The sequence below is a fragment of the Lissotriton vulgaris genome, chromosome 12 (genome assembly GCF_964263255.1).
Source record: "Lissotriton vulgaris chromosome 12, aLisVul1.2, whole genome shotgun sequence".
NCBI lineage: Eukaryota > Metazoa > Chordata > Amphibia > Caudata > Salamandridae > Lissotriton > Lissotriton vulgaris.
The window spans coordinates 788,544,660-788,565,385 of record NC_141700.1 but is presented as its reverse complement, the minus strand read 5'-3'; the positions used below and the strand labels follow the sequence as shown (position 1 = coordinate 788,565,385).

Here is a 20,726-nt window from a genome sequence, read left to right as displayed (position 1 = left end):
CAGCAGCCATCTTTCCAAGGCTATGTAAGAATGTATGGGCTGAGCTAAATGCACACTCCTCTGCTGCAAAACACAACACTGAAACGTTTTACTAAACGAGAATGTTATGCTAGAAATTAGGCACTTGGAAGCTATGCGTTACACCACATTTGGTAAGGCCTGCTGGCTCCCACAACAACAAAAAACAGCTATTAACTGGTATAAGGAATAAGGTGTCAAGAATGTCTATGGTAGTGGGCAGGGGGTAGGACTGATAACGCCTAATTAAGGGTATGTACAGAGTAATGTATGACGTTACGTACAGAGATATGATGCCTTCAGGCACGGCACTGCGCCTAAATACTCCGAAAGAGCTGGGATAAAAAATGGCCGTCTCTGGGGTCTCTATATTGGGTGGAAGCCAGGGACATTACTGTCTTCGGATGCAGTGATTCCAGCACAGGAATCCCTACTTGTTGGCCACTCTCAGGCCACGCCCCTAAATTATAAAGCTCCTCACCTACTGTAACTAATTGCTTTAGGCTTTTCGCACCCATGAAATACCACCTCCTCGAGAATACCCGAGTCCCTCTTCCCACAGATCCCCCTTCTCTAAGGGCACTCGAGCATCTCTACTTGGATCCAATGATACGTGACCTGTCAGGCCCTTCAATGCTGGGTTACCTCAAGGTTTGAGTAGAGTGGACTCACACCAGCTCTGGTAACACAGATCACAGGCACTCCTTTGGAAAGCGTTCCTTTGAGAATCAAAGATTGGAGGGTTTTGGTCTTGATAATTAGCATTTTAGGGGTGCACATTTGTCGGTAAGGGATTCCATGCAGGGATTGTTTTTGTCGGTGGCCTAATTAATATCAAGATGGAGTGTAATTGAGATTAGGGCAGGAAAGGCCATGAAGGCCATAGCTTCTGAGTCAAGGTTGGATATGTCCCGGAACCATATTTTCTCTTTCTTGGGTTGCCCTTATGTTAAGGTATAACAGCCAGACCTGTAGAATGCGATATGAATGTGATCAAACCAGTCGACTGAAATGGGGTCGTATGACTGTAGATTGGGGAAATTGAAGATTATCAGGTACAGTATGATGTGTTTGTGTTGTGTGGGTCTATAGCAGTGTTGTTGGATTGCTTTGTCTTTGAGAAAGGAGGTGAACGTGTCCACAAGACTGTTATCCTCATTTTCCCAGTGGATGCTGAAGTCTCCAAGGAAGATAGAGTTGTCCGATCTGATAAGTTGTGAGGTGAAGAGATCCACACATTCCTCGATGAAGGAGTTGTTTTGGCAGAGGGATGGTAAATCAGTCTGATGTTGGAGGTAGTGGACATGGGCATTTCCATCGACATGCATTTGAAAGACCGAAAAGGAGTCATTGGGAGGGTGATGCATGTCAGGGAGTTTCTATGAACGAGAGCGAGACCCCTGCCTTGTCCGTCTTCCCGGACTTGATGCAGAATGGAATAATTGGGAGGAACTAGAAGGTCTAAAGTGTGGTTAGATGATATCAAGATTATGGGCCGGGATCGAGTCTCAAAATCTCTAGACCGTGTTTGACTGCAGACCGACAATTGTGTAGCATGCAGTTCAAGGAGAAGCTGTTGTCTTTCTGACTTGGCTGTTCAAGAAGGGAAAATTGGATTTGTTTCAAGTTAGGAGGGGATGATCGTACAACAGGATAGTTTGTGTGAGTTTGACTGTGGTCATAGATGATGCTGGAAATTGGGCAGCCCACTGCGGGACGAGGAGGGGGTAGCGGAAATTGCAGCTGCATAGCTCTCTAGGAGATAGGATAGGTCTGAGTTGTCTTGGGGAGATTGTGTCTATTTGGGACTGGGTAGACGGTTGTCACAGTATGATAGAAGGTGTGGGTGAGAGGGTCTGCAAGGCATGAGGGGGAAGCAGCATTGAGAGAACAGAGGGACGCTTAGATGGGATAGAGCCGAAGAGAGATATCGAGTCTTCGAAAGAGGTGTGAGAACGAGGAAAGGAGCTTGTTGAGCAGAGGCCAGTTCTGTTCATCAATTATGGTTGTGGGAGATGTAGGCTGTAGGTTTCTGGTATTAGGAGAAGTTAAGGAAGTGGGCGATAACGGTAGGGAGGGAGTGGGAGGCTTATGGATCCACTGTGGGGCGGACAAGAGTTAGGTGTGTTAGACCAGAGGCCATGCAGCCCATTGACACTCTGCTGTACCACACAATCTGGCCTGCAAGGAAAGGTTAGTGTGACAGCCCCACCTAGCAGAGGTGCCACACATTACTGCTTTTCTTCATTAATTAATATGAATTGCTGTTCCTACCCAGAATCTGCACTTCATTTGAGTGGTTGAGTGGTTACTGACGCTGTATAAAGCTGCTGCCTGCATTTCATCTCTACCTCACTCCGTCTTCTTTTAAATCTGACTGTCTCTATCTGAGCCTTCTTTTAAAAATACCTTGTTTTGCACTGACTGTATCTGAGCCTTTGTTAAAATACCTTGTTTTGCACATACCTTTTAATTATGCTTGCTGCACTTGTTATAGTGATGCCAGCGCCCCGTTCCACTTTGGGTTTTCCCGATTGTTGTGGAGGTCGCCGGCACAGATTGCTGCTCTCTTGTTGATTGGAGAGACAGGGTCACGCGCTAGCCTCTCCTACAGGCGCCACCCTATTTAGTCTCCATGTCTTCTTGGACGCACTCATCGGGCGCGCGCCGAAGTCGCGCTTAAGTCCAGCCCGTCTGCGCCCGTCCGCGCTGAGATCGCGCCTGGGGCCTGGTAGGCCAGGCTGGCCACCGCTGCTCTACAAGTAGCTATTCCAGACAATCTTTGTTTGCTATGAAGCCTTTAGTTAGGCCCTGCCACCACACCATTGCCCCTGAGGGCTTCCTAGCTAGGACGGGTTGGGAATGCCTGAGCAATTGTGCTGGAAACGCTGTTTCATGCAAGGTACAGCTTAGTAGTGGGGATTTTGAGTCTGCCTCCAACACAACGAAGGAAAGGGGGTTTCTCATTAACGCTAGGTCTCTGATAAAAAATAACGTTGCCTTCAGGGATTTTGTATGTGACAGGAAACCTATGTGGGTCTTCATCACTGAGACATGGGCCTCCGATGTCTCGGGATCCGATCTGATAGATGCTATCCTCCCTGGGTATGCCCTGGCTAGGATGGATCGAATTGGCCGGCGAGGAGGAGGATTAGGAATTCTTTACAAGGATTCCCTCATATGTCGTACTGAATTCCTTTCCACTCCCTCCGATTCTTTTCAGGCCTTGTATTTCTCGATCGATTCCACCCCCTCTGTTTCCTTTTCTGGTCTCCTGTTTTACAGACACCCAAGCCCTAGGTCATCCTTTAGTCAGGATTTGACCAAAGTTTTAGAGCCATTTATTGAGAGACCCAACATTACTCTCTTGGGCGATTTTAATTTCCATTTGGAAAATATGGGATCTAGAGACACACAGATCCTTCTGGACATGTTGGACTCCTGTGGTCTGACCCAGTTGGTGGTGGGTCCTACCCACCTGGCTGGGCACACACTTGATGGAGTATTTTCCAATGACCCAAGGTTGAAGGTGGGCCCCCCGGTTTCATTGGCCTGGTCCGACCATTTGGCCGTTCCACTAGAGCTGTCATTTAAGGATGTTTCCCCTTCTTCTCTAGATACCAAGAAGTGGGAACTAAGAAGGAACCTTAAAGCTGTTAACAATGAGGCTCTTTCCCCGTACTTGAATAAACTGACGCCCATTATATTTCAAGACACCAACTCTGCTGTCCTTCAATTCGCAAGTACTATCTCAGGAGCATTGGATGTTCTGGCCCCCTTTAAGCAGCACTACTCCACGAGAAAGAGTCCTTCTGCTCCCTGGTTCTCGGTTAGACTTAGGCTTCTGAGACAAGGGTGTCGCAAACAGGAGAGACTCTGGAGGACTCAGCTGGATCCTTCAGAGAAGCAACAACATAAACTCTGTTTAAAGGAGTATAAGCTAGCTATTGTAGAGGAAAAAAGGGCCTATTTCTCAAAAATCACTGCCTCCCTTACCTCTCCTAGAGATCTTTTTAAAATCATTTATTCCTTATCCTCTCCCCAGGCAGTTGATTCCATAGTGGAATCTCAGGAGTTGTGCGATAACATCTCAATCTTTTTCGACTCAAAGATCGTGGACATCTACACTCCCTTGAATCCCTTAATCTAGGTATGGCTCCTCCTATTAAGGCTGCCCCTGTCAGAGGCCGAAGCTTGTCCGGTGTACCCCCCTCGAGTTTCCTGTCCTTCCCCCTTCTCACTCCTGAGCTGACAAATCAGCTCTTGGATAAAATTAAATCAGGCTCTCCGTTAGACTCCTGCCCGCTTAAAGTTTTGAAGGCCTGTCGGGAGGCAGTCATCCCTCCTCTTATGAATGTTATGAATTGCGCAATTTCGGAGGGAGTGTTTCCATCTCCTTAGAAGATGGCGGTTGTTAAACCCCTTCTAAAAAAATCTACTCTAGACCCAGGGGTTTTGAAAAACTTCCGCCCTATTTCACTTCTCCCTGCTCCTGCAAAGATGCTGGAATCTCATCTCAATCGGCATCTTAGCTCCTTCCTCCGGGATTCTGCCCTTTTGGATATTTCCCAGCATGGCTTTAGGAGCTCCCATAGCACTGACACCGCCCTCACGGCAGTTGTTAATAACATCCGCTCCCAGGTCGATAAGGGCCATACCACTCTTTTGGTCCTGTTAGACCTGACTGGCGGCTTTTGACACCCTATCTCCATCTATTCTGGTAACTCGCCTTAGGGATATAGGGGTCGGAGGGCCTGCACTGAGTCTCCTGGCTTCTTTTCTTATTGAGAGGGAGCAGAGAGTAAAGCTGGGCCAGTTCCTTTCCGCCCCCAAGCCTGTGCATTGTGGGGTCCCTCAGGGCTCTTCACTGAGTCCTCTATTATTCAACATCTATGTGACACCACTTGCCAGGGTAGTTAGATCATTTGGGCTGGAAGTTCTGTTGTACGCTGACGACACCCAAATAATGGTTTCCTAAGAACCTAGGGGTGTTGATAGACACTACTCTTTCCTTTGACCGTTAGGTCAGTAGGACTGTCTCCACCTGCTGTGGTGTTATTAGGGTTCTTAAAAAAATTGCCCATTATCTCTTCCCTGATGCCCGGAAACAGGCCACCGTGGCATTAGTTTCCTCAAGACTGGACTACTGTAATGCCCTTTATGTGGGCATTAACAAAAGACTCATACACCGTCTTCAGATGGTCTAGAACGCGGCGGCAAAGATGGTCCTGAATTTACCTAGACTGGCCTCAGCCATTGCAGCCCGGAGAAGCCTACATTGGCTTCCCATTGAGTCCAGGATCTCTTTTAAGATTCTCTGTCTTGCCCATGGGGCTCTCCACGGTACAGATGCTGAGGGTCTTGGGTCCCTTATCCATCTCTACTCTCCTAGTCGATCCCTCCGTTCCTCTAATAAAAACCTTCTTGAGGTCCCCAGGTTTTTAAGAGCAAAGTGGGGAGGTAGAGCATTCTGTACGGTTGTACCGAGGTTATGGAACTCCCACTCCCCTGAACTTCGAGGGCAACCTTCACCCGCTTTGTTCCATAAAGCATTGAAAACCCTTCTTTTTTCTGAGGTATATCTGTAAATGCTCTTATTGGTGTCTGTACATTACATGACCAGCTTAGACGCCTTGATGCCCTTGGGCTAAGTTGCGCGATAAAAGGCTCCCTTCATTCATTCATTCATTCATTCATTTGATGTGTCTTGCACAGTTGCCCTTGTTGTTCATTGATTACATGTCAGAGAGGTTGTGGCAAAATTTAAATCTCTTACTTGCATCTGGGTAGTCCCCCGGAGGGCTGTCAGCCCCTGCCGGGTACGTCACATTCGATCGGCTCCAGTCCCCATCATCTTTTTTTGATTGAATAAAGTCACAGAAGGGCTTCTCGTTGTTGTTAAAATCACATTTTGCAAAAATGTCTGTCAACAAAACAATAAAGAGAAAAAATACCATTAGGCATATAATTTAATACATGACATATATGACATTATATACTCAGGCATCATCATGAAGTGACTGTTGCCTTCGTTTGCTTACCTTCGCATGGGTACACCTGGACGCTGTCCACTGCAATGTCCGACTTCATGGCCTCACCGAATACGCCTTCGATGATGAACTGCAAACAGGAATGGACAGGCATGTACACAGCTGTCAATCAGACTCAGACCTATGAGATTCTGGATTTTTAACAAGGTGGGGGAGCAAGATATGAACTCTCACAAAGTTAGTAATCCAGTGCCCTGTTAGGTAAGAAAAGTTGCAATGAGACATCTGGGCATTACCCTGGCAGCTGTGGCACAAAAACAGCATAGTCTCCCCAGAGAAACTACCCTTCGGTATTTATGGATTACCAGAATAAAATTAATATCAAGAAATCAAGCAGTGAATCTCCAAACTAATTTAGTTAAAAGAAGAACATTTAATGGATAGAACATCAAGAAAACAAGAACAAATGGATAAGGGGATTAGGAAATATGAATTATCAAAACAAAATGTCAAAAATCGCTCATAAGAAATAATGAAACTTTAAAAGACATGATTAGTCCCTACAAATGAGGGTCACAGTGTCCTAGGCGCATTTTCCGGCCAACTGCAAAAGTGCGTGAACCAGCTGCAGCCCAGTGGTTCTCCATTGGCAACAGTTGTACCTTCAGACTTAGTCGCTCAGATGCAGCTCAAAATCCTCCATGTGGGTGAGGAAGGACTCGATGGCCGTTAAGGGCTCCATGAGGCTGGGTATGGTGTTTTGGAAACAAAAGCTCAGCGAGTGACCACCTTCAAATTTGCCGCCACAGTGGCCGCTTTGCTACCCGGATCACTTTACCACCTTTACCCACTCCCCTTTACATCCTTCTTTACATTCTTTACCCTCGGGGTCAATACCTTTTATGGAGCTTAAAAACCTGGAACAAGAGCAAGAACAAGAGCAAGAGCAAAAACAAGAGCAAGAGCAAGAACAAGAGCAAGAACAAGAGCAAGAACAAGAGCAAGAGCAAGAACAAGAGCAAGAACAAGAACAAGAGCAAGAGCAAGAACAAGAGCAAGAACAAGAACAAGAGCAAGAGCAAGAACAAGAACAAGAGCAAGAGCAAAAACAAGAACAAGAGCAAGAGCAAGAGCAAGAACAAGAACAAGAGCAAGAACAAGAGCAAGAGCTAGAACAAGAGCAAGAACAAGAGCAAGAGCAAGAACAAGAACAAGAGCAAGAACAAGAGCAAGAGCAAGAGCAAAAACAAGAACAAGAGCAAGAGCAAGAGCAAGAACAAGAACAAGAGCAAGAGCAAGAACAAGAACAAGAGCAAGAGCAAGAACAAGAACAAGAGCAAGAGCAAGAACAAGAACAAGAGCAAGAACAAGAGCAAGAGCAAGAACAAGAGCAAGAACAAGAACAAGAGCAAGAGCAAGAACAAGAACAAGAGCGAGAACAAGAGCAAGAACAAGAGCGAGAACAAGAGCAAGAACAAGAGCAAGAACAAGAACAAGAGCAAGAGCAAGAACAAGAACAAGAGCGAGAACAAGAGCAAGAACAAGAGCGAGAACAAGAGCAAGAGCAAGAACAAGAGCAAGAACAAGAACAAGAGCAAGAACAAGAACAAGAGCAAGAGCAAGAACATGAACAAGAGCAAGAGCAAAAACAAGAGCAAGAGCGAGAACAAGAGCAAGAACGAGAGCAAGAGCAAGAACAAGAACAAGAGCAAGAGCAAGAGCAAAAACAAGAACAAGAACAAGAGCAAGAGCAAGAGCAAAAACAAGAACAAGAACAAGAGCAAGAACAAGAAAAGAACAAGAGCAAGAACAAGAAAAGAACAAGAGCAAGAACAGGAGCAAGAGCAAGAGCAAGAGCAAAAACAAGAACAAGAACAAGAGCAAGAACAAGAAAAGAACAAGAGCAAGAACAAGAGCAAGAGCAAGAGCAAGAGCAAGAACAAGAGCAAGAGCAAAAACAAGAGCAAGAGCAAGAACAACAAGAGCAAGAGCAAAAACAAGAACAAGAACAAGAACAAGAGCAAGAGCAAGAGCAAGAGCAAGAACAAGAGCAAGAGCAAAAACAAGAGCAAGAGCAAGAACAACAAGAGCAAGAGCAAAAACAAGAACAAGAGCAAGAGCAAGAACAAGAACAAGAACAAGAGCAAGAGAAAGAGCAAGAACAAGAGCAAGAGCAAGAACAAGAACAAGAGCAAGAGCAAGAACAAGAACAAGAGCAAGAACAAGAGCAAGAGCAAGAACAAGAGCAAGAACAAGAACAAGAGCAAGAGCAAGAACAAGAACAAGAGCGAGAACAAGAGCAAGAACAAGAGCGAGAACAAGAGCAAGAACAAGAGCAAGAACAAGAACAAGAGCAAGAGCAAGAACAAGAACAAGAGCGAGAACAAGAGCAAGAACAAGAGCGAGAACAAGAGCAAGAGCAAGAACAAGAGCAAGAACAAGAACAAGAGCAAGAACAAGAACAAGAGCAAGAGCAAGAACATGAACAAGAGCAAGAGCAAAAACAAGAGCAAGAGCGAGAACAAGAGCAAGAACGAGAGCAAGAGCAAGAACAAGAACAAGAGCAAGAGCAAGAGCAAAAACAAGAACAAGAACAAGAGCAAGAGCAAGAGCAAAAACAAGAACAAGAACAAGAGCAAGAACAAGAAAAGAACAAGAGCAAGAACAAGAAAAGAACAAGAGCAAGAACAGGAGCAAGAGCAAGAGCAAGAGCAAAAACAAGAACAAGAACAAGAGCAAGAACAAGAAAAGAACAAGAGCAAGAACAAGAGCAAGAGCAAGAGCAAGAGCAAGAACAAGAGCAAGAGCAAAAACAAGAGCAAGAGCAAGAACAACAAGAGCAAGAGCAAAAACAAGAACAAGAACAAGAGCAAGAGCAAGAACAAGAAAAGAACAAGAGCAAGAACAAGAAAAGAACAAGAGCAAGAACAGGAGCAAGAGCAAGAGCAAAAACAAGAACAAGAACAAGAGCAAGAACAAGAAAAGAACAAGAGCAAGAACAAGAGCAAGAGCAAGAGCAAGAGCAAGAACAAGAGCAAGAGCAAAAACAAGAGCAAGAGCAAGAACAACAAGAGCAAGAGCAAAAACAAGAACAAGAACAAGAACAAGAGCAAGAACAAGAGAAAGAGCAAGAACAAGAACAAGAGCAAGAGCAAAAAGAAGAGCAAGAACAAGAGCAAGAACAAGAACAAGAACAAGAACAAGAACAAGAACAAGAACAAGAGCAAAAGCAAAAACAAGCACAAGAACAAGAACATGAACAAGAGCAAGAACAAGAACGAGAGCAAGAACAACAAACAAGAAACAGTACAGACCTGGCTCAGTAACATGAACCTTGAATACTTCGAAGTCCAATATTCACTAAATTCCAAGACACTCAGATTCACTCTGGACACCAACCTTACCTTAAGGAACACATTGCCAAAAAACAACACAAAGATGGCCTGGTAGTAGCTCTCTCTTCTAAAGAAAGATAAACAGTTCTTCCAGAAGGTGGCTTCAGAACTGCTGTTCGACCCCTCGGATTCTCGCATCTGGATAGTGGTAACACCCTGGTCCGTGACCTCCCAGACTCAACACTGGCACCCCTTAAGGGCATCCTATCCGACACGCCGCAGCTTATTACACCCAGGGTCTGAAGAAATGCAATCTCATCATGCCCATCCTGATGAAACTCTATTGTGTTTCTGTGCCAGACTGTACCATCTTCAAACCCACTTGCTGCATTTGCAAAGCCATCATGACCAGCACCACTACTTACACTGCAGACAAGCTGACCAGCTGTGGCGATTCTCACACCCTCAGCCTGGAGACCGTCAGACTGCAGACCATGAGGGTGGAAAAGGAAAAAGAGGCCTCAGGCCTTATCCATCTGTGCACCCAGGATCTGGAACACTATCCCTGCGTCCATCAGGACGGCTCAACATTGCTCCAATTTAGGAAAGAGTTGAAGACTCACCTATTTGAAGGACACTGCGTCACACGGCATTACCTGTCACAACCAGCTTCCTCTCCTATTACTCATTGACTTGTTAATCTTATCTGTGCCCTGTACTGCACTCTGATATTTTTGGCTAGGTTTGCGCTAAGAAAATACTTTATACATACATAAATACATTCAGTAATCCATGGGGAGAGGTACTTTCTGTGCAAGGTCTTACTAAAGCTTTACTTCTTGCAGTATGAGTTCCAGGAAAACGTCAGGAGGCAGCTGCCTAAAAGACACATGGTTGCTCACCATAAGGCTGCCATGCACACCAATTCCATGGGTGGGGAGAATCTAACCGGGGTCACTGAGGGTCATTGGCAAGTCAAGATCCAGGCAGAGATGGTTAATTGAAATCATCTAATACCACCAATGACTCTAATCTTTAATCCATAATAGAATGCTGCGAAGATGATTTAGCTTCATTTTTCCTGAGTCAGCTCATGAAAATATGGCTTTTGTATGTAGGTCTTTACCAAAACAGAAGGGTTACTTCAGCTTACGCAGTGAAAGACATTTTTGAATCCTGTTACTACAGAGTGAAGCCAGGGGTCTCACGCCTATATATTAGGCACCCAGGCCCTCTGGGCTTCAAGGCACTAAAGACAGAAGTCTTAGCTAAGGATAGCATTTTAAACTTGTTAGAAAGGTTCACTTTAAGCCCAAACCACAGCACAGCCCAAGTGTGACATCTGCCTTTTATGCCACTGCTGCAATGTGAGTGCCATTTTGCTGCGGCCTTACCTATTTATTATCTAAGGGTGTGAACGAATTTACTGGAAGCAGTTTAGCATTCTCTGAATACCCAGGGTCCAATGTGCTGTCAAAGAGAGTCATCAATTGGGAACCTACTCAAATGAGGCACTCACAGCGGCCATCTTGGAGGATTCTACGCCTGGCCCTTTCTGGGAGGAGGCCGGGATCGAAGATATTCCCAAGACCCCCTGACCCCTGACTTATTACAAGTGCTGAGCAATGCATGGGCAAGAGAAGAAATGGCCGAGGAGTCAGGGTACCCAACTGCAAAGCCAAACAAACTTGAGAATAAATTGCAGCATCCAGACTCTACCTGCTTGTGTGATCCTGGTAATATCATACTGCCTCTCTCTCCCAGCCTCAGTTAGCATATCTGACAACAGTGGGCATGCTCGGCTCAACATCAGCATTAGTATTAGCAAATATATGCTGGTGAGCCCAAAACAAGACCCACCGCATGGATGACCTTTCAACTTCCGTGAAACAAATCTATGTATAATGTGAAGCCCCCTTGAAAGAGACATGTCTGAGAAAAGGCAGGAAGGGGGCCATTTCCAAGTGAGTGTATGCATGATCAGCAATCGTGATCCCAACCAGACACCAGGCTAAGACTGTGGCTTGGCTGGATGACAGAGCACTGACCTGCCCCCCCCCCTCTTGTTCTTTTACCCACTCTGTCTTTAATGCCCCCAATGCTGCCCCCCAATACTTTCCCCCTAAGCCTTTACCTACTCATCCCACTCCCTCTACATCTCCCCATTCTCTATATCCTCCTTTTTCCCCTTCTGGGCTTCGTTTTAGTTGCCTCTTCTGTCTTCCAGCGTCATTATCCTTTTGTCTTGTTTTTTTGTATTAAAGCTCAGGGTATTGCGGTAAACAAAGGACTATCACAACTCTTTTTAAAAGGACATTGATCTTCTCCAAGAAAGCATACTATTTAGTGGGAACGATATTTCTTCATTTTGAGATTTTTTTTAAACATTTCTCCAAAATGAAGTTTCATCAGCCTGGTCCCATGTGTCGACTCTCTCAAAGCCTTACTACCTCTCACAGCTTGCAGAGAGCCCTTGGGTTCAGGGCACCTTGAAGCCGGTAAGATTGCCAGAGCAATATGTTATAACCTGGGCGGTGATGTAACAGCTCGTGTGATTGGCTGAGCCCATCCATGGGACACAGTGAGTTGACATTTCAGCCCAGCATGTTCATAACAAGCTCCATTATTGGACATTGTGAAAGTCTTGCAGGAACAAAGGCTGCAGCATTAAGAGTTTGACGTAATCTTACCTGAGTCCAAAATGCAAACCCAAGCCCAGTCTCAAACCCAATGCTAACCATGAATCCAACCCTAGCCCTGCGCCTGGGAGTGATGGGGCAGGGTGCGGCCAGAGTCCGTCGGGGCAGTACCTGCATTTCAGAGGTGCCGGTGTAAGTCACTTCCGCCCTCTTCCAGCCTTGGCCTTGATTCCCGGTGAGATGGAACAAGGCGACTCCAGAGGTCCCACCTGTGGATTCAACGCAGACTCAGCATTAGGATGACGCAAAGATGCATGGATCTCCTACATTATCATCAAGCTTTCTACTAGTCGCTCTCTAACCGCGCTGGCGCCAGAGCCTCGCCCTTCTCCTGCACGCCAGGAGACAGGGCAGTGGGTCAGTAGACACTGTTCATCTGTTTCCCATGTTCAGGGCTCTCCCCTTTCCCCACCACCTCTCTTCAACAGCAGAGGCGACACAACAGCGCCTCCTGTGGACAAGAGTCAGCCTACAGCCACTACCCTGAAACAAATACATGCTGTACTCTTACTGGACACTAGGTGTCGCTGTTAAATAAGGGATACCTCCCTTCCTCATGGACTGTACAAGCTGCTGGGGTTGCTGAGGCCACCCAGGGCAGCTCTAGCATGCACACGAATACTCCTCAACCTCCATATGCCGTGGCATAAAGTTTGGCATCAAGAATGGAGCCACCCTGCTGGCACCCGCCATGTTGGCTTTCTTCTGCCTCTTGCCCTCTCTCATCAACACTCACCTGGCTTGGTGCCGTAGACATTGAGCTGCATGGTCGACGATGCCCCGTACATGTAGTAGTAGAAGTTGAGCTGCATGCAGCCGAAGGACTGTTCAACTGGACTCTCCAGCGAAGCCCTGGTGCCCGGGACGGCGAGCTCAGAATCCATCAGCATGTACTGGCCAACTGCGAGGAGAGATGGGAACAGAGCACGAGCACAGGTTAGGCAAAGAGGGCACCAATCAGACAGCAGCGCAGCGGCAAGACGCACAAGCCATCCACCAATGACAGGAACAAGCCATACTTGGTGATAAATTGGCTATGTTCAAGAGCACTCCAATCAGAGGGCAGGGAGGACCGCAGCATCCACCAATTAGAGGCCTAGACATCCCACGCAACGAACACATCTCTGGTCACCTGAAAGACCTCCACTGGCTACCCGTCAATAAGAGAATCACTTTCCGACTGCTAACCCACGCTCACAAATCACTCTACGACATCGGACCAGAATGCCTCAACTCACGACTGTCCTTCTACACCCCCTCCCGCCAACTACGTTCTTCCAGCCAAGCCCTCGCCACTGTTCCTCGCATCAACAAGACCACCATGGGTGGCAGATCATTCTCATACCTGGCCGCTAAAACATGGAACTCACTCCCCACTTACCTCCGCCTTACCCAGAACCACCTAGCATTCAGAAAGCAACTCAAAACGTGGATATTTGACAAGTAATCCTCCTCCCCTCCTTAGCGCCTTGAGACCCTCTGGGTATGTAGTGCGCTATATAAATTATCTGACTTGACTTGACTTGACCTTTGCTCCTTCTGGTGTGAAACAGAATCTACCCCAGTAAGAGATATCTCATGAAGACCACAAAACCTACTAGAATGATGTCTTCAACATAGTACCTCCCACCCCAACTCTCAGCAAACTCCAGAGAGACCAAACCATGCAGCCAGCCTCGTACTCAGCCTCCACTCTCTGGCGACCACTTCACGAGCCATCGCCCCAAGATCGATCACAGATCAAGATCCTGCATGGTCTGGCAGGGGACTACCTCTCAAAACTACTCTGACCACACAAAGGGACCCCCTGCCATTGGTCTAGCACCCTGATCCTGCTTTCTGGGCACCCAGCCAGGTGCAAGAGACTTGGGGGACCTCACTACACGTACAAGTGAACTCCCGTTACTCTGAAACTCCCTCCCACTGATGATGAGACCCGCGAAAACTCAGTTTGCTTAAAAAGTGAATGAAACGCCAGACCATGTGATCACCAATAACAGGTCATAGACGTTAGTCGCAGGACTGAGTTCAGCCCAAGTACTCGTACATGAATCTTTCTGGAAGCCGAGGGGCCTCCTTATCACTTAGGTCAAGGATCTCCCTTCACCACCATGAAGATCCCACCGAGGCCACCAGAACCGGGATCAGGAGGTCCCCATGGACACCTCAGAAGCCCAGCACAAGACCACGCTGCCTGTGGGTCTGCACGCCGGGGATGCACCAACGCAGAGCAATCAAAGCTCTTTGAAGCATCTGCTGAGGTGTACCGCACTTTATAAAAGTGTGTAATAAAATAAAAATGGAAATAAAACAAAGCCATTTCCAAAACAATGGAGCCACTCTGGGGTGAGATAGTATTTTTATTGATCAGCCTTTTTTAGGATATGTCCCTCACATTGGTGGGTGTCAGCTTTCAGGAGCCAAGTTGATTCTCATACTTTATTGTACAAATCACTGCAGTGTACGTTCCCTTTCCACTTCGCTGAGCCCTTGTGAGTGTACCCGTTCCTAGGCGCACCCAATTCTAGGATATTTGGATAAATGGGGTACAGGGAGATGACCTATGTTCCTAGGATGAAGCTACTAGTCAAGTGGAGAAGCCAAGATTAGAACTCTAGTCTCTGAATTCCACAACAAAAGTGTAGGGTGCAACTATAGAGCCAAAAATGAACCCCAAAAGCCATGATGCATGTACTTGGTCTCTAGGTGAACACCCAGCTTTGATAATACATGTATTTGTTTACTGGGGCACCCCAATACATGATAATGTTTGTATTAGACCTCTGGCTGCACCCTAAGATTTGGCAATATGAGCATTCAGAGCCCAACTGCACCCCAGGTATGATGACACATGTAGTAGATATCTAGCTGCACCCCCAGATAAGCAGATGTGATGATGCATCTCTTTGGTCTCCAGCTGCACCTCAAGATATGATGATGCATTTAACAGGTATGTGATAATAATATGAGCACCAGGTCTCTAACTCCATCCCAGGATGTGATGGGACATGTATTTGGTTTCCAGTGCTCCCCATGACGTGATGATACTTTTAAAGTGAACTCTGCACATAGCGGGGGTCGCACTTGAATAACAATGGACACAGGCACCCTCCGTCTGAAGGGGCTCAAACCTCCTCTTTCTCTCCATTGAACCTCACATTGTTAAGTGCTTCAGAGCTGAGAAGTTATCACATGGTAGCTCTAGCTTGAAGCATAACTCCAATCCTAAAGCTGACACTTGCCCTACTTTATTCATAATCCCCTACCCTGAACCTAACACTCTCCCTAACTAACCCAGTCATTAACCCTACCCCAGAACTTACCGCTATACTAATTCTAACTTTAACCATAACATTACTTTGAATCAGAAACTCACCCCAACTCTATCCTTAACCCCTACCTTGAAGCTAACTCTTCCTCGCCTGTCTCTAAACCTACCCTTGAACTTAACACTAAACTAGTTCTAAGTTTAACCGAAACACTAAGCCTGAGCCGGACACCCAACCTAACCCTATCCCTAATCGCTACCATGAACCCAACACTCTTTTCAATCCTATCTCTGATCTTATTGCTTTAACTAGGTCTAACTAACCACAAGACTATGCTGAAACCCCACCCTCACCCTATCCCTAACTCCTGTCCTGAACCTTACACTCACCCTAATGCTACCCCTAAACTTACTGCTAAACTAGTTCTAACTAAAACATAACACTAGCTTGAATCAGAAACTCACCCTAACTCTACCCCTAACCCTTACCTTGAAGCTAACTCTTCCCCGACTGCCTCTAAACCTACCCTTGAACTTAACGCTAAACTAGTTCTCACTTTAACCGTAACACTAAGAATAAGTCTGACACTTACTCTAGCTTTACTCCTCACCCCTACCTTGAACTTAGCACTCACCCTAACTTAACCAGAGGCCTTCTTCTACCAGTAGCACTAACCCGTGCACCCCTCCCCCCCAAAAGGCTTTTTACTCTAATTATTTTTGTCTTCCGTTGCATTTTCGACCCAAAGATTTTCACCCATAAGCAAACACCACCCTCACAGCTGGGGCTGAAACCTACAGGGACCGTCCTTGGGTGGACAATGGTCACTTCCATATCACTGGACTCCAGGCAGGACACGAGAGAGGCGCGTGAACAAGGAAGACAGGCAATGGATTTCTTTTGCAAGGCAGATCCTGGAGTTCAAGGCTATTATTGAATGTTTAACCAGTTTCTCCTATTGGCCACAATGTAGAAGAACTGAGTAAAAGAGTTCAGGGAAAGAAATGGAAGTTAGGGGCAGGAACTGGAGAGACAGCTCATCATGTACCCCACGGTGACCTGTTGTGTGACTCTGCTGCTTAGCAACAACAACTAGGCAAGTTCTTCCACAAAACACAAGCTGAAACTGAGAGATAAAAGATGCACCTTTGGTGGTTCTATGGCATGCCATAAATGAAGAACATGACTCAAGAGGCAGTAAATACCATATTTAAGTGCCTGAACTATGCAGGTCAGATAGTGTGGGGCAGAGTCCATAACGCTGTGTGTGACACACATCTCCAAAACAATGTTAGGTTAAGAGTCCTGACCATAGTGTGTTGCTACCTTCCCCCTGAAACCTTGAATTAGTCAAAAGGCTCAAGGTCATAATGTACTGGAGGGCCAGCCAATCACAGGGTGGGGTGATCACCTAGGCTGAATCTTTATAACAACTCTATTCAAGCTTCTTTTTTTTGTTTTATATAGACCAGAAGATATCGGGTATCAGGGCGCTTTACATAGGTTTCGTTACACAAGGACACATTCATTTTTGTTAGGCACGGGGAGATTAAATGATTTGCCCAGAATCACAGGATGTTGAGTGTCGGCGCTGAGACTCGAACCTGGTTCCCCAGCTTCGATATCAACCGCTCTAGACGTAAGGCTACATCCTCTCCCCAAGCTTCACTCATTAAACACAACCTCAACTTGTGGCAAACCGTCTCAGTCCTGGCAAAATAGGAGAATCTTGCCTACTTGTTTGAGTCGGCTCAGCTCCAGAAGTTCATAATGCATAACATTTTGGTACAATAATATAGTGGTTCCCAACCTTTCGACTTCTGGGGACCCCCCCTTAATCATTACTGGAACCTGGGGACCCCCACCGAATCATTATTGGAATCCGGGAACCCCCACTGAGTCAATACTGGCAGCCGGGGACCCCGGCGTAAGCATTGGCGATGATTTGAACCACGAAACAATACAGAAAAAAAGCATTCATTAAACAAATACACAAATGACACATTTTAGTTAATTTGCAAACACATAAATAAAAAAATTTTTTAAATCATTTTAATAGAAAGTTTTCTAAATTCAATTTTGCCGTTGATCATCCATACTATGGTTCTGATCACGATCTTGGCAGACAGAACGGGTATCTAGTCAACCAAATTACAATTCCATGATATCATGTGGAACATGTAATGTGTCGGACAAGATATCAGTCACGCTTGTGACCGAGTAACCCTGTGCGCCAATATTTGTAATCAGGTCCTATATTCTGTCGGCTGCACCAGCGCTGCTCCCCTGAATCAATCTGAAGATACTAATTACATTTTTAGCCTCCAATGTCCAATTCCTTCACATTTATAGTGCGTTTTACAATTCAATTGTACATTTGGCTTTTTTTTAATATATATTCAATTTTTTGCTCAGTAAATATTATTGAATTTTCGAAGTAGTCGCGGGCCCTGAGACGAGGCTTCGCGGACCCCTAGGGGGCCCCGGACCATAGGTTGGGAACCACTGCAGTAATAGGTAAGACCCTTGAGCTGTGTTTGAGTCCACAGACATCAGAGGTGGGGACTGCTCCATTGCCAGAGGTTGACCCCCTCTTCCCCCTCCTCTCTCTCTCTTACAACCCGGCACTTCTTACACCCCCTGCTGTCACAATCTACCCACTAACATCAAGTTTGTGTCCCAAAAGGTGGGACTTTAGTGAGTACTTCGAAATGGAATCCCCCCGCGTGGTCCCATCCCCCGCTCTGCTGCTTTGCATCCCTTAGGATTCTGGATCTGACCTTTCTTTCTAAACGTGCTAAGATCACACAATGTGTTGGGTGCCTGGAGGCGCTGTGAGTGAAGAGGCTCATGGCAAACCTGCAAATACACTCAGTGATGCTCACTGCACCACAGGAGTGCAGCACTGCTTGAGTGCTTAATTTGTTAAAAAAAATAAGTGGCAGGGCCTTCGTCAGGAGGCCACTGCAGCTTGAGCCACGCATTGCCCCTGCCAGCGCTGCCAATGATAGTAATAACACAACTACCAACCATCACACTCCTAAAAGTGTGACAATTCAGATCATTCCAGGCCCCCAAACCTTTAAGAATGTCTTGGGTAGCAGGTAATAGTATTTTGAATGTATATTGAATTATTAAACAACTGTTGTTGTGCTCATTTCTAAATTAGACAGACTGCGCCACCATGTGGCAGACTGTCACACGTGCTGGTGTTGAAAATTAAGTGCCGGTGCCGAGCACCGGAAACCACCGGCTCAAATTAAGCACTGGCTTGGTGAAGGTGTTAGTAGGGAATGGTACTCACAGCCAGGTCTGGAGAAGTCGTTGTCGGGTCCTGTGTCTGGGTGGTTGGGGGAGGGTCCGTTCCACTGCTCCCACAGATTACCATCAAAGCTCACTGAAGCATTCCAGCCGCAGAAGTTATTTGCTTCATCAAAGTCACAGGTCTTCACACAAGCTGAAAGGCAAACAGGAAGTAAACATGTGAGCATCTCTATGTTAAGCGAGCTAAGAGGTCCACAATCTGAAGGGAGGCAGTATCTCAAGATGATCATGATGGAAGAGGGATGCTGTCTCAAGACAGTCGCTTTCTCATTAGGCAAACTACCCTAAAAAGGCACTTTCCCAAGAGGATCACAGTTCTCGCAATGCATCTGGAAAGAATCCAGTGGTTCATTCAATCAAGCGCACAGATACATCTTGGCAACACCCTTTCCACCCAAAGATTTGATCAACGACTCCTTACGTGCACACGGTCCTTCGGTGATGGCGATGTTGTCCAGCGCGGTGTCAAAGTATGGCGTGTCTCCTCGGACGGCTTCCATGACAATCTGCAAGATCCAACACGACATGTCAGTAAAGCCCCGGTGCAGGGACACAGCCCTGGGCACTTCTTGGACACCAGTGGACACTCTAGCTAAGGCTTGGCTACAACCTCGGTGCTGCATCACTTTATCTCACAGAGCTGCATTTCAGCGTTCCAGTGTGTGCTGTGAGGGACTCTGTCATGTATCCGGTGGCCTCAGCTGTGTATGCTCTCACAGACCTCACCGGTCCTGTGAGCAGGGATTCCTCCTCTCCGACCTCTTTTCCTGGATTCTATTTCTATGTCCTTCTATTTTGTCGCATCTAGTTTCTTGTTTACGACTCACTGTGTGCTTGTTCTTAGTATCTTTTGTCGCGTCTGTGGGAATGTGCAAGTGTTGTTGGCCACTGTATTGGCCTTATACTGTGACTTAAGTCATCTTTTTCTGTTCTGTTCTACTTTCCAACCATCTCAGTTTTCTCATTGACTTTCTCACTCTAGGACAACCTCGTCTTCTACACTACAGCTCCTGATTTTCTTTCACCCAGTGAATTTTCACCTTTGCACCCTGCACTGCTCAACTCCAACCATCTTCTGATGTATCCACTGGATGTATGACGTTACAACACATACTTTTACCACGCATACCATTACAACGCGGTATTTACAACGCATACCGTTACAACGCATAGCGCTTAGAGGTGCTGGATAGTGGTAAGTATAATTTTATATTCCAACTCCAGTACCCGTGGACACTAGGGAAGGTGTTGGATATAAAATGATACTTATTCCCTATCCTTGAGCGCCCCCCAGCGCAATGCGTTGTAATGGTGTGCGTGGTAATGCCTGCGTTGTAGTGGTAGTGCGTGGTAAAAACTTCGTTGTAAACGTTGTATACCGTATCCACTTGCAGGCTGCAGTGCTCACACATACATGTATGTGTCTGGGTGTTGTGATGTATATGTGTGCATGCATGGTTACATGTATGTTTATCCGTGTGTGATGCATATGTACTGTATGTCTGGCTATGCTTGTGGATGCATGCATGTTTTCCCATGTGTGCACCCAATTTAATCACTTGTTGCATGAGTGGTGTGTTCACCATACATATGTCAAACCTATTGGCTTTGCCAGTGCTTGTTGTTTGTATGTCAAGAAACAGTCTGGTGACAAGGGAGCCTTCATTATAGTGCTTCATTTATTTCTATGCAATAGCAATTAAAAAGTGACTGTAACAGACTTCTTTGCCATCCTAGCTTCATTTGATACAGGAAAACAGGATTGTTGTAGGGAGACTTCAAAACAGTGCACCTTTTACTTTCTTGTCTGTCTCTAATGTGCTTACGCTGCACAAGCACATTAAACCCAGACCTACTGGTTTTTCCAATGTTTGTTTCAGGGATGCTTGTTACGTCGAGTCTTTCTTTTTTTCAGTTATCTTGATAATAATTTCTATTTTACACCAGTCTTTCTTCTAGCTCATGTCCCTTTAAAGTCAGTTCTCACTGTAGCATTTTCCTTTTATTCTACTCTTGTGGTTCCTCAGGTTCTTCCACCTGGCTGGCACCATCTTTTCCACTGTACTGTACAGCTGTTTTTCTACACAGTAC

The 20,726-nt window shown here is 46.1% G+C and overlaps 1 protein-coding gene across 1 annotated transcript in view; it reads right to left on the bottom strand.

Annotated features, from left to right (window-relative positions):
- The window catches only part of LOC147678728 (IgGFc-binding protein-like), a 247,706-nt gene that overhangs the window by 186,477 nt on the left and 40,503 nt on the right, over positions 1 to 20,726 (bottom strand). Inside the window, exons 5-10 of the mRNA XM_086946187.1 lie at positions 19,057 to 19,141; positions 18,616 to 18,768; positions 12,779 to 12,943; positions 12,154 to 12,251; positions 6,060 to 6,138; positions 5,795 to 5,941 (exon numbers count right to left, since the gene is read on the bottom strand). Of these exons, the coding sequence (XP_086802313.1) occupies positions 5,795 to 5,941; positions 6,060 to 6,138; positions 12,154 to 12,251; positions 12,779 to 12,943; positions 18,616 to 18,768; positions 19,057 to 19,141 (727 nt within the window). The remainder of the gene's footprint in view (positions 1 to 5,794; positions 5,942 to 6,059; positions 6,139 to 12,153; positions 12,252 to 12,778; positions 12,944 to 18,615; positions 18,769 to 19,056; positions 19,142 to 20,726) is intronic.